We start from the raw sequence: 14,660 nt of genomic DNA, 5'->3' as shown, positions 1-14,660 counted from the left end.
CACAGACGACAGCACAAATAATTAATTAGGAGAGACTAAGTTTACATGCCAAAGACACAGAAAAGCTGTGTCAATAGCTTTGATAGAGATGAGAACACATCTTTAAAACGTGTATTCTTTCAAAGGTCACGAAACATACTTTGGGACTTTCTTTACAACTTTCCAAACTGAAGATGCATTTAAAATGGAAATGGTTTTCAGAAGCTACAGTTTTTACCAAACAATCCATTGGCAGTTTGCTTTTTATGCTGCTAGAGTCCCAGTTTCACACAATTATATGTGAAATTAAGAACAGGTTAACTCATCCTTAGATTTAAGGCAATTTAGCCAACCACGGCATGCAACTTCAGTTGTATCTGCAGAGCTGCAGTACAATTCACAGACATTTCCCTCTCATGCACGCAAGTGAGAGACTTGCAGAATTTCCAGGCCCAACATCACCTCCAGCAACAGCACTATAGCTGGTAACTGGCGAGACAGGCAGGCCCAGGGGACAGTCAGGCCCACGGGACAGCACTCTGCCTGGAGGCCAACACCAAGTGGTTTGTCCCTGGACCTGCCCTTAACTTTTTTATCAGTGCCCCGGAGGTGGTGTTACAGCACACCCTCCTCAGGTTTGGGAATGAGATCAAGTTGAGGTGAAGAGGCAACATGCTGGAAGGCCGGGCTGCCACCCAGAGGGACCCATAGAGGCCAGAGAAACAGGCCAACAGGGATCCGGTGGGATTTAACGAGGACAAATGCAAAGCCCTGCACTGGGAAAGTGCCCCCGGGCACTGGACTGGCTGGTTGGAGAGCAGATCTGCTGGAAAGAGCACGTGGGGTTTTGATGGACAGCGAGCTGAACATGAGCCCATTGCATCAAAGATCAACAGCAACCTGTGCTGTATCAACAGAGGACAGGCAGTGGGTGGAGGGAAGTAAACGAATGCTGAATAACGAGAGATGACGACACTTAAGTCGGGCATCCAATTTTCAGACCTTTAGTACAGAACAATGTTGATAACCTGAAGCAAGACCAGTAGAGGGCCTCTAAGATGGCTCAGGGCTGGAGCACTCGGCCAGTGAGGAAAGGCTGAGGGAAGAAAGCTTGTTCAACCCGGAGGAGAGAGGGCTTTGAGGGGGACATCACAGCAGGCTGCTCCAGAGAGCACTGAGAAGATGGAGCCGAGCTCTTCACAGAAATGCAGGATGGGAGGACAAGAGAAAACAGACAAATTTACACAGGAGAGGTCTTTGCTGGCTGTAAGGAAAACAACTTTAAGAGAATCATTAACCCTTGGAACTGGTCGCTCACAAGGGTTGTGCAGACTCCATTCCTGGAGGTTTCCAAGACTGGATAAAACCCTAAACACAACATAGTCTGAACTCAATACAGGCCTTGCTTTGAGCAGAAAGTTGAACTACAAACCTCCAGGGGTCCCTTCCAACCCGAACGGTTTTGTAATTCCGTGAAAGTACACATTGCACATCGCAACGCTGGATCAAGAGGTTGCACAATGATTAAAGTGACTCCTTTAGTGAAAATTATAGCTAAGAGATGCAAGACTTTGGCAACTGAGCCTTTGAACAAACAGCTTCACAGGGACAATCTGATCTAGTGAAAGGTGTCCTTGCCCATGGCAGGAGGGGTGGATCTTCAGGGTCCTTTCCAAAGCAAACCATTCTATGCTTCTATGCTTTTTATTTGCAGTTCTAGAAAGGTAAAAGCTGATGGTTGGTTTCACAAGAAATGCTTTGAGCCAAGCAAGCTGTGTGTATTTTTAGGCTTCTCAAGTTTTTGGAATCACTGTTAGTTCCATATACTAAACATAATGAAATAAGCATCCAAAAAAACCCAATACACAAGTAACCATATTATTCTAGGCTTGGGAACAATACACTCTTCTAACGCTGCCAAGCAATCCTATGGTGACATTGCCAGAATTCTTGCACACTAACAACTGTTTTAAGTACTAGAATATTTCTGACAAGTTGAGGGATCAGAAGTTATTCCTTCCTGTACCCTACAAGATCAAAATTGGGCACGAAAACAGATTTTTGCAGAGCAGAGCTCTGATCTCACCAGGAACTTCTTTATTTTTTACATAAGCAATACAAATTAGAAAAAAAAACCACTAGTTTTCTAACCTTAGAAGTATAATAAAAGCACAGCAATGCATCTTCAGTAGCAGCAGCTGGAACATTAACTCTAAAATGGGGGCAGATGTTTGACAAGAGCATCACTATCAACTATAAAAAATAAATCAGGGTCTTATTTACGCAAAAAAGTTGGGTATTCTGAGCAGAAATCTGGAGTCCACTTTTAAAAGTAGAAGACTTTCCCCGTATCTTTCCCCTTGATTACAACTCCAAGCAAATTATCAGCGCTCCTATAGTGAACACTTGCATGAATAAGTCACTTCAAGTGAGAAATATGCTCATTACGTGCTTACCCAGAGACCTTCACTCCCACACCCTACATTTTAAACACCTGCAAAAGGTGTTTATTACCTCACATATACCTGTAAATATCGCCCCCCATAATTAAGCCAGGCAATTAAAACCCACCAGCGTAAGCCTGTGTGTTGACTTAAGTGCTGAGCCGGGTGGTCTGCCGCAGAGGTGGGCACTTCCCTGTATCAGGTTGCTTCACCTGCTGCTAAGCCCTGCTAGAGGATAGGAAACGTGCACAGCTCAGGCAGAACAGTTAAAGCAAACTGTGGGGCCCTGGTCAGGTAGCAGAAATGAGGGAAGACCGTCTTCTCTTTTCCTTTTGGCAGGAGAGCAAAGCCCCTGCGTTGCAGAGGTACAGATGCAGGACCAGCAGGCAGCCAGGGGCTGTGCATCGCGTCCTAGGGGCTGCTGGTGGAGGGCACAGACCTGCCCAGCTGTCTGGGAGGGAGCAGAGCTGGTGAACCTTTAACCATGAGAACTGTTACTACAAACACCACAGACAACCTGCCTTAGAAGTCCCATCAATCTTGGGGAGGGAGTTTCCCCTTTCTCCCCTCCCCAAATACAACAAGGAGAGGCACCACTGGTCCCATCCCCTTCTGCCCACGTTCTCCCCTGCACCAGTAGCTCCCCTGCAGTTAGGCTACAGAAAATCCTGGCCAAATTTGCTTCCTCGATGCAGAATCCCACAGGGTGGTGATTACACCACCACTAAGAAAAGCAAGATCCATCACTTGGATGAAGCTTTTTGCAAAGTAACAGAACCATCCAAAGCACAGAGGCGATGGGCAGTGGAGTTCAGTATCTCAGGCATCAGCTGAGGAGATAACACAGCTGTGAACACCTATTTAGAGGAGCCACTGGACAGGCTGCCAGTGGTGCTCTCCAAAACGGCACAGGAACAAGAGTATGTGGTACATGAACAGATCACAAGAAGCGGGGAAGAAGGTGGAAAGTAGGTCACATTATTTAAAATAAAAGTGTAATACGAAGAGGAAAAGCAAATAGGCGATGACCAATATCATGATCAACATTTGTTTGAATGTGTAATTCTTGGTAAATCTTTCTAGCTTCACGTTATAACAGAATTAATCTACACACACACACAAGACGAGCCACAGACCTTTTCAGAAGGCTCTCGACATTGTCACCCCACAGCAGACTCCAAGATAAATACCAACACTACAACAGCAGGTAAGTAGTTGACCTTGTAATCAGATAAGTCATTACCAGTCTGTCCAACTAGAAAGCTCTGTTTCATTTCCACATCCAGTGTTGTATCAGGTGTATGTGTATTAAATCTGAAGATAACATAAGGCTGAAATGGAGTGCAAATATAACAGAGGACAAAGCAAGAACTCAAAGTGATCTTAAAGTACAGAAGCTACTCTGGAGAAACTTCAAGGGACATCTCCCGAAGACTGTCACAAGAACAACAGATTGCCTAGGAACAGGATTCCTGAAAAGAGACTGAAAGAGCTTCAACTCTCCTCACCCCTCTCTGCGCGTTACAGACCTCCAGGCATGTAAAAGACTGCTGCAGAGAACAGGATAACGCGTTCTCCATTCTCCCAAAGAGCAGGACTAGTAGCAACAGGCAAGAGATACACAGCTTAGTGCCTGATGGAGCACGCTGAGGAGGGAACAGAAAACAAGGATCCCTACCAGAGATTGCTGCACCTAGACAGCAGCAGCAGATAAAAGTTATTTGTTCGTGCTTAGCATTCTACTAGCACTTTTATAGCTATGCATTATTTTTATGGCTTGGATGCTTGGAGGAGGCTTGAGGTAAAAGATCATATTTCAGTATATTTTAAACCTCTTTACTGTTGATTCTTCGTGTAGCTCAGCTCATTCCTGCACCTTCCCTCTACGTCTTGCTTTATGAGAAGTATCTGCTTTGTATAATTCTTATTCATTCTTAATTGCAATGGTTCCATGTTTTTCCTTTTTTCTTACAACATGTTAAGTTCCTCACCTGCCCATTCTTCGTATCCTTGGTAATCTAGAATAGGCTGCGTCATGAGCAGGTACCGTTCAGCAAAAGGTAGTTTTTACACTGTATTTCTATGACAAAAGTCACAGAACTAAAAAAGCCACCACGCACCAAAAAAAGCGAACCAAAAAGCTTGACACAGCTCAGCAGTTTTGATCCAAGTAATAACTACTACAGATCACCAGGAGAAGTAGTGATATGCACTGTAAGATATACTAACTTTTCCTCCCAATCACAATCAGTCTCACTTCTTTTAAAGAAGCTGAATGCTGTCTTACAGTATATGCAAATAGGTTTGTGCTATCTCCACTCTTCTTGCGCTGCCAAATCTCAATGCAGAACGTGTACTCACACTGCAACTCTCACCCAGAAATCCTTCTCCGTTACTACTTCTGCAGAGAGAATCGAAAGCATCAGAGGTCTCAACAGAGCTAAGAGACTGTTTTTTCATTTCCGTGGAAGAGCGAGGAAAAGCAAACCGTGGTTAGTAACAAACTTTTACCTTTGGAGGAGTTAACTCAGACCTCCCTTCCCACACGTTCCTATCCCAAAAAGCAACCTGCAAGTCTCACAGCAAAGCTAGAAATACACACTCACTATGTTTTCCTTGCTTCTCCGCTCACTCAACAGGTTCACACTCCACAGGCTGGGCTTTTAGTCTACCTTTTTTTATTACAGAGTTCATCAACACTGTATCTGTTTATCTGCTCCAAACAAACCGATAAGGAAATAAGCCTGCAGAAGATAAGTGAGAACTCTTCAACAGCTACCTTCCCGCTGAGCCAGCAAGTGCTGCTTCTTACACCATCTGTGTTCTGAAAATCTGTTCTCTAGCTCTCGATTCACTAAACACGGAAAAAATATTTGGAAAGTAAATTTCTTGAAGCATCTTCTACGCTGAAAAAGCTCGTTTTAAAATGCTTTAAAGAGTTCACGTAATGGTTCTTTCTCAGGAAAAGAACCCTACTTGGATTCCCATCATGTTGAATCCGTCAGGAACAAAGTCTGGATACTTCAGTTTTAAATCTCCACACCTAGACCTCTTTCTGGAGGGCTTATCATTGTCTTGTAAATACACCTCCAGCACCGTGAATGCTCACAAGCTAAGATAGAAATTGTGATTACAAATTAAGACTCAAAACAGTACGTTATTGTGCAAGAGAACACAGTTCAGGAAAGGGTAACACAGCTTTTAAGTTTTCTGCAGACTATAAAGCCAGGGTGTTTGTTTCCAATGAGAGAGACAAGATGGTATGTGTGGAGAACAGGAAAAGGCAGTATGGCAACGTCTCCTCTTGCCTCAATTCTTAGCATCCAATCTGGACTTTGTATTTGATAAGTACGGAGAAAAAAGGGGAAAAAAATTATACCCGCCCACTGTCACTAAAAGATGTGCACTAATTGTGGTTTTACTCCTCCAAACAATCTCAACAAGTGAAACTTTGCTTTATTTAAAAAATAAAATCTGTTAATGCACATGTCCTTCAGATTACTAGATGGGTAAAGTAACTTCTCTATGCACTTCATATGCGAGCAGAATAAAAGGAAGAAGATGTATCCAGAGAAAATCATGCTTTTATGGAACACAGGTGTTGTGCCAGAGTCCTCAAACCCAAAAAGGCCAGTGAGGGAAGGGGATGCCAGTGACCTCCTGGATGAGTAGAGAACATGCTCACAGACCGCAGTCCATACTCCAGCCTCAGTCTAGGGCAAGCACTCAGTTTAGTTCATGCAGCTGCTGCCTTCCCTCCACTTCCAGTATCTCCTGGCTGGGCAAAGAGTACAAAAAAAATCCAATCCCCAGGTACAGAAACTTGCAGAACCTTGCCAAAAATCCTTTTTTGAAGTTCAAATTAATTACCAGGCTAGTTTTGTACAAATTTAACCTTAAATGCCTTGAAGTACACCAGAATATTATCTTTTATAGCTGCACTTTAAGAACAAGCTCTTCAGGGTAAAACGTTGTGGTCTTGTTTAAATGTAGCAACTCATCAGATTACAGCAGGTCATTATCTGCCTTTCTTCTGCCACTTCACCCTGAACTTGGTCTAAAAGGGTTATCTTACCTCTTTTACTTACACCACAATGGTCTGATAAGTACACAGCAAACATTATACAGAAGGAATGAACACAAATCCACTTGCTATGCCTGGCTGTAAAAGTATTTTATTCAGGAACTTGTTCAACCTCTGCATAGGAGAAAACCTGCTGGCACGTTTTTCTCCAAAAAGACATCCAGAAAAATGCATAGTTAATCTAGGAATTTGTGCACCTGGTTTATGAAGAGTCTTATTAATAAATGCTTGTTACTCCCTGGCCATTTACACCCACTATTTTCTCTTTGGAATAATTTTATGGGTCAAATAAAGTCTTGTGTGAGTCTTCAGGATAATCACTCTCTTCCAAAGGGAAGACAAGCTTTCCCTAACACTAAAGTTTTCTCTCTCACGCAAGACCAGCACCCTCACCACTACTCCAGACCACAGGTAAGAACCTGCTTTCTCTGGGCCCAAGGAGCTGCATTGGAGAACACTAGGGGTGTCCTCCTTATCATAAGTAGTTTTCTGGGAGATCTTTTTTGGTATAAGTCAAGGATCCCTCTGTTGTGTGCTCACAGAGCCTCGCTGGTTCCAGTCCTACAAGGCCCAGGACTCAGATAGCACTGCATGACAAGCGGGCAGCAAGCAGAGCCGGGAGGCACTGAACTGAAGGCACACACCATGACTGCTAGCACCACAGCTGCAGGATTTCCATGTTTGTCTTCTATAAAGAGCAAAACAAGACATAATTCAGTAGAGCTTAAGCCAATGCCTCTGCACAGAATGACAAGGTAACCTTCATAACAACGATTACATTAGAACAAATTCTCCCCAAAACATTACACTTTCTTCAGTCCGTTTCACATATCCCTATGTCACCACAAAAAGAAACGTGTTGCAGGGTAATGAGCGTGTTTTGTATTTCAACCCTCCTGCATGTTTAGTGGTGACTGACCGAACTAACCCAGAGACCTCTCATCAGTTGTTTCTAGCTTGGCTTTAAGGAGTTCACACCCATTAGAAGAAGTCAGTCTTGATTCAAGCAATTAACAAAGGAGTGATGAAGCAAGCAGATTGGCACAGAGGGACTATAAGAAACAATTTACGAAGTGAAATTGCTCCAGCTGCCACACACACACACCACCCTCTCAGAAAACATTAGGCAAGAATGTTACTCCAATATAAGCCCCTCTCTGTCGGTACAAACTTACACTCCCTACCAAGTAACTGGCTGCAAGAAAGACTCACTTTTAGGAGGAACCATCCAAAGCTTTCTTACAGTGCTCAAGAGAAGTTTTGGCAAGGTCCTTCAGCACCACAAGGTACCAGAACCCAAGGAAAGCTTGACGTAAGACAATCCTCTGATGAACTTAATCACCATCTGCCCTATTTTGTCAGTAGTACTTCTTAGAGAACCTGTGAACTTACCTGCTGAGTGCAGAACAGACCTCCAGCATTTACAAAGCAAAACTTCAGGAAGTTTGTGGACAACCTGTACTTGGCAAGCAGCCCCGATGTCGTTAGGAAATGCAAAAGCACTGTACAGGTTATCCTGGGGCCTAATCCCTCTAAATTCTGTGCCCAGACCAAGGCCCAGGTCTGTACAAGCAACTTCAGGACACCTGGGCACAGTCAGGGTGGTGTCAGGATGGAAAATCTTAACTCTGGCTTTGTAACTTTAGGAAGTTACAGTGTTTTGAATAGGTGGAGGAGAGGGACCATCCCTGCAGTGGAACCAGAGGTCACCACAAAAACTGTAGCAATAGACAAGGAAAGGGAAAATTTACAAATCAGGAAGCAGAGCAAGATCAGGGTAGAAAGCTGTAACATGCTAGCACTAACAGATACACACGTGTAAGAAGGGCCCAGCAGGTGAACACCTTTTGATGTTCTTTGCCCTGTGCTTACATCATTTATTCCCCTTTTTCTGAACCGTATGCCCCTGCTCTGATACTCACTCCTACCCCAAGCCCTCAGAGGCTACTTGAAGTTTATATCAAAAAAATAAACTAATCCTCAAACCAGTCACCCTCAACCATTTCTATTACTCCTCTTCCCAAGGAGTTAATAGCTGGTGCCAAGGGCACGACAAAAAAAAGAGTGGCTATGAATTTCAAATAAAAATGTATCAAATGGATATGGCTCAACTGAGGGGAGCAAAAAGGTTCAGCAAGTGCAGAGGAAACGCTTATACTGAGAGCACACACCAGAAGGACAGACATCAGCAGTGAGAAAGGTGGTGTTTGCTGCTACCCTGCAGAAATCATCTGGTTTAACAGCCTAGATTGGACAAGTAATGCCTCCATCTTTCTTCTAAGCTAGGAGACAATCAGAGTGTAAATGAAGAGGAAGCAGCAGGCAAAGTTGGATGAAGTAGGTAGACCAAGAGTAGAACACTACCAGCACTTTAAACTCAATCCCTCTGCCCACCAAGCTCCCTCAGGTGAAAGGATGTTTTCACATCTTAGTAGTGGTAAGCCGATGTTTTAAACACATACAAGGTATAAAAAAAGAAAATGATCTGTTCTCACAGTAGCCCACTTAATGTAAAAATAACACCATTTTGCAGAGCATTAACAACAAGTACACAATATACTGGGGAGAGTCCATAACCATAATAATACGAGCAAATAATTTGCTGTAATTCCACTCACTAAAGAGAAACAAAAGATGGGGCGGGGGAAATCAAAGAAAAAAATAGATCTGTATTAATTGTCTGCTTTTGTAAAGGTTTTGTCCAAGTATTTAAATCTGAAGACTTAAATCTTTAAATCTTAAGACTACTGAGCCCATACACCAGCAAGGTCTGAAATGGACAAGCTTTCAGTCAAAGCAAGTGACTGCATCAGGAAGTCAGCGTTCACCAAAGAATCCATTTCAACATTTTTTATGGTTAACTCGAAGCACAGAAATGAAGGCAGTTATCTGAATTGCTTAGAAGGCTCTATTGTTCCCTCTTCCAAAGGATTTTTCCCCAGAAAAGAATGGGTGGTGTGTGCACAGCAAGTGAAAGGTGGGGGAAGGGGAAGAGTCTTGGGGGTGAAGAGAGAAACAGAAACACCATTTTAAACATGAATGTCTTAATTTTTAAAGTAATTTCCTACCTCCCACTGCAAGTGTGGCGGTATGTTTCTGATCTGAAGTTTCCGACTCCTGCAAATAAATCAAAGAACACAGTTAAAAAACAGGGGAAAAACATTACAAGGTAGACTATACATGGCAGTGTCCACGTTTAAGTATTTTCTACTAAAAGAGGCAAAACCAAGCACACAACAAAAAAAAAACAGACCGCCAGGGGGAATGCCAGGTCAAAACCATTGCAAGCCCAAAGAGCTGTTACAGGAGCACTTGCTCCACGTTGGACAGCCGCTATATTTCATGGAGTCTCCACTTTTTGAGGACTATTTCTATTTCAGCTTTAGGGCCTTCAGTACTCAACTCTCCCCATTATAAACACGTAATTCCTTGCATCTATACTGGGTTCTCTTCCACCTACTAGTTTTATTATTTTTTATTTAATTTTTATTCACCAAGATCCTTTAGGATGCCACAGCCTTTAAGGAAAGGATTAGGAGCTTAATAAATACATTTACTCTGATGCTAAGCTCCCCATTAGCCTAACAACAGGCTATATTTTAACACATCTGATACTCTTTGTCTCTGGTTGGAGGGCAAAGGGGGGAAGGGAAGAATCAGCAAATTCATTGTATTTTTCACCCCAAATTTATATCGGTTTTCACTTATCTAGCAAACAAAATCTCCACTTTGAAGTGCTACTGCAGAGCCTGGCAGCGTGCTGGCTGCCTTCACAGCCAAGTCCTTTGTCTGCTCCCTTCCCCCAAAGGGAGAGAACAAATAAATGCCGGAGATGCCGCAAACCCCTCGGGACTCGCAGGAATGCGCGGATTGACTGGGCTTCAGCTGGGCCCAGGTACTGCTGCCTGGCTCCGTTGGGCCCGGAGAGGGGACAGCACAGAGCAACAGCGCTTCCAGGGCCACAAACACGTTTTGGGTCACCAGAAGAGCAGAAATAGGAGTCTCTCGTTCAGCCACGTTTTCCTTGGTGCTTCAATTGCTCAATGCTGACCTCTCCCAGAAGAAACCCCGCACGTTTTAAGGGCCTTCTATGCCAGAAGTGTGTTAGTCGTACACAGGCCAGTAGAGTCCTGTGACGGAGCAAGTTTGAGACGTTCCTGTCTAGCAATAAACCCAAAAGCTTTTCATTTTCCCCCTCGGCTCCTTTTAAAACACACTCCTTCCTTCCCTTCGCACCGCCACCCACACACGCAGCCCTGCAGGGAGTGGTTTTTACATCTCGAAGCGCTCTCCTCCAAAGGCTTCGCTCAGGGTGCAGCTCCAGCTCCCTGCTCACGAAGCTGCTTTGCCCAAATTTCCCTTTCTGGGTAGATTTTACCCCAAATGCTCTGGTGCCTGGGAGATCCCACAAGAAATGTGCTTTCTCCAGGTCTCGGTGGTGTGGCGCTTGCTGGCTGCTCTCAGCCCCTCTCAGGCAAGAGCTTATTTCAGTACTTGATCACAATCGTATAAATAGGCACAAACCCAGATCACACAACCCCTTTTAAGCTGTCGTTTCCAAGAAAGCAGAGGCAGGAGCTGCTCCACAGTGAGAGAGAGGGGAAAAGAGTTGCAAAAAACTTCCTTACGCTGGAATCTCAGCTGGAGAAACCACTACGAAACAGCCACCCTAGATTAGTGATACACTTCTCTGACACATCAAGGTAATCTCACGCAGCAACCTGAAGCTTGAAAGTTTAGTCCCGAAATGGAACAAAAAGGGGGGGGGGGGGGGGGGCAGTTCATTCAACCTTACAAACACTGGGAAAGCGTAATGCCGAAAAATCCCAAAGCACAGAATTGGCAGTCAATGCGCTATTCAGGGCGCCTCGAATGGTGTCACGCCGGCAGTCCCTCGTAGATGCCCATTAACATTCATGAGGGCTGCGCAGCCAGCGGTGCCACTCGCTGAGGGGCTGGGAGCTCGGGGACAGGAACAGGACACCTCCTGTGCACGCCCCAGCTCTGCGCACCCTGCGTTTCCCTTGGGAAGGGAAGCCCGGGCATCTCCCTGCCCACTCAGCACCCAAAGGATGGACCAGAGACTTGGGAAGCTGTCTCTCTGCCTACTGAGCTAAAAAGGACCTAAAACCACGCTTTTGGGGTTTTCTCGCTTTCCGCACGGCATCGAAGGACAAAAGCTTCCGACGCAGTTTAAAACTCTGCCAAGTGGCACTCAGGGCACAGAAATAACGTGGGTATCCCGAAAGGGAGGAGGAGGAAGGGGGAGAAGCACGGAAGAAACGCCACCTTAAATTGCTGGCTCCTCCACCCCGCTCGCAGAGAGCGAAAGGGAACGGGAAACAGAGCGGGCACAGTGCTGCCGTGCACCTCGATTTGTGGCAATAGTGAGACACCTATTGTACGACGCTGAAAGGTCGCTTTAGAAACACCAGGGTGGCTACGGGAGCCCCTTCCTCTGGGGCTATGGACACCGCAAGCAGACGCCTGGCCGCACCACGAGCGATTGTATCTCCTTGCCCAGCGCACGAGATTTCAGCCCCGTGGTTGTGGGTGCACGTGACAAGTTTAAAGCGTCCGCGTTACCGCTACAGCACCACTAGCAACAGCGGGGAACAGAAACGGAGCTCTGCGTGGTCGGAGGAGTTACACCAGCGTTACATAAAAGATCACAGGCACCTCTGAGACTTCTCCACTTCGGTTACTATCGGCTCCCATGAAAAAATCCACATGGTTAAGGCTCCGAGCTTTGTGTACGTCTAGGTAATCCCTCTCCCCCTCTGCCCTTTTCCCAGGAAGGAGGAGCAGATTACAGCAGCAGAGGTGTGTCTGAGACCCACGCTGCCCTCCCGGGACCAGCGCAAGCCCCCCAGGACCAGAGCTGTGCTGCACCAACCCGTGCAGCTGCCGCAGGGCGGGCTGCTCCTCCCTGCACGGGAACCCGAGGGGCATCGGCACTCGGCTTCCTCCAGAAACAGCCCAAACCGAACGTGAGCGTAGAGAGCAAGGAGCGAGGGACAAAGCGGGTCACGCTGAACTTATTCGAGAGGCAGCTGCCTCCGCGAGGATGGGCTCTGACTTCAGAGAGCACAGGAACAAAACTCCACAAGAGAAACAGGGAAAGCAGAGAGAAGCACGGAGGCACCTTCCTGGAAATACCCTTCATCTCTGACAACGTCAGCAATTTTGGGTGCTTCCCGTCTTCCTCCTAACCCCGCTCTCTTCAGCTCGGTGCAAGCAAAGCTCCCATGGCTATCACACCCCGGGCAGCACGAGCCCGCAGAGGGTGCTTTGTTCTTAATTCTCTCGGTTTTGCTACTTTAGAGAACTACTTGCAGTCACACCAGGCACGTAAGACCCGAAACAGTCGTTTCAAATTCCACAGAGGTACTTTACACTACAAGAGTTCAATTTAATAAATGGATCACCTAAAGTTTTAATAAATGCTTAGTAAAACACTGCCGGCATCTCTCATCTAGGTGACTCACAGAAGCCTTGTGCCCGCACCTTCCCCGCTGGAAGCAGGCTTCTTATTTCATCCCATCCACCCCAACTAGGCATTGCAAATAGCTGTCAACTGACAAAAAGTCTTGGCAAATGATGCTCATGCTCTGTAGCACTTGAAGGTTTCTGAAAGCTATCTATAGTTCACAGCATGGGAACAGATATTCCCACTTGTTTCTCTTTTTCAAAGATGCCCCAAATGCCTTTTACTGGGAAAGCAAACAGACTTCACTGCTTTCTGAGGTGGCCATAATCAACTAGTGGGCAAGAATTTACTGAACCCAGGTGCTCTGTAGGCACCTGGGTTCAGCCACCTCGAGCCACCGCTGCTGACCATAAACACGCTGACAGACACAGGCTGCGGGTGTTGAGGCGCACAGCCCTCAGCCCAGGGGACACGAGCACCTCGGGCACACAGCGTGTGGGACAAGTATGTGTGCGCAGAGACAGAAAAGGTGAAGCAACATGAAACGGATAAGGTAGCAGAAGCCACCTTAGCACTCCCTGGACGCAATCCCCTGTATGTCAGCACACAAAGCATGCCCATGGACACCCATCAACACCCATGACCTGAGAACTCTCCACATACTTGAAACAGCACTGAACACTTCTTAGGGGAAAATGTCGGGGGGAAGCCCACAGTTTCAACATTCTTTTACATGCACCCTCCTTCCTTCTCTCTGTCCCCCCTATACACTTTTTTTTTCCCCTTCAACCTATCAAAATCCTATTAGACTGTCCTTTATGCACTCAGGGTGTACAAAAGACCCCCTCCTCCCCCTTCAGGGATAATAACTTAAAAAAAACAGAAGAGGTACATCTATAAAGCAAAAACCAATGAAGTATCATACTTTTGCTCAGTCCCTAATTTTTTTAAGTAATTTTTAAGTCTCAGAGGTCCCAAAATTTCCCTGTCTCAGTAAGAAACAAAAGTATCAAAGCGGCTGCATTTCCACATGGTCACCGTGCCCAGGCTCACCACAGACCCTTCTCAGCATCCTTCCCACCCGCCCCCCTACAAGGACGCTGCTGCTGCCTTTTCCTTAATTCCCATTTCTCACCAATAACCCCATGTAATGCCTGATTTCATTTCAGCAGCACTATGGGCTACCCGCATCATTACTGCCTTTAAAAAAAAGTCACACAACTCCTTTTGACACACGCTTCCGTGGAGTAAGAGTTAAACGGGTCTGAAAACAGATCAAGCGCACATCGACAGCGCTAGTCCATTCAACTGTTTGAACTCGATACCTACGGGATGGAAAGTAAATGGTCTCCCCTCTCCGTTCCGAGGAACGTGCGGGGAAGGAGAGCTTGTTCATTTCATCGTTTCATCCCTCCTAGGTAGGTGCTGCCGGACCAGCTACCTGGGAAAGCCCTGGCACATTACGCCGAGGGTGCAGCTGCAGAACACACCAGGATCGATCAGCGCCAAGCACCATCAGCCCCCCACACCACAAAGCTAAATCTGGGCAAAAAGTCCCCGTGCAAACGGGCACAGAAACAACGTTGGGGATTCCTGTGCCCCAGTAGAAAACTGCTGCTAATAAACTGGATTTCTGGGGGAAGGGAAAGAGGTATCCCTATGTTTACTCCACAACCAGCAGAACAAAAACAGGCAAGAAAAACCCCAAACTGAAATCCACCCT

The 14,660-nt window shown here is 45.9% G+C and overlaps 1 protein-coding gene across 2 annotated transcripts in view; it reads right to left on the bottom strand.

Annotated features, from left to right (window-relative positions):
- The window catches only part of IGF2BP3 (insulin like growth factor 2 mRNA binding protein 3), a 111,444-nt gene that overhangs the window by 78,111 nt on the left and 18,673 nt on the right, over nt 1–14,660 (bottom strand). For both annotated transcript variants that reach the window (XM_083825971.1, XM_083825972.1), the window contains one exon: nt 9,576–9,624. In XM_083825971.1, the coding sequence (XP_083682097.1) occupies nt 9,576–9,624 (49 nt within the window). The remainder of the gene's footprint in view (nt 1–9,575; nt 9,625–14,660) is intronic.

This window comes from Anser anser (assembly GCF_964211835.1).
Source record: "Anser anser genome assembly, chromosome: 2".
Classification (NCBI taxonomy): domain Eukaryota; kingdom Metazoa; phylum Chordata; class Aves; order Anseriformes; family Anatidae; genus Anser; species Anser anser.
This window is presented reverse-complemented; position numbering and strand designations above follow the sequence as displayed.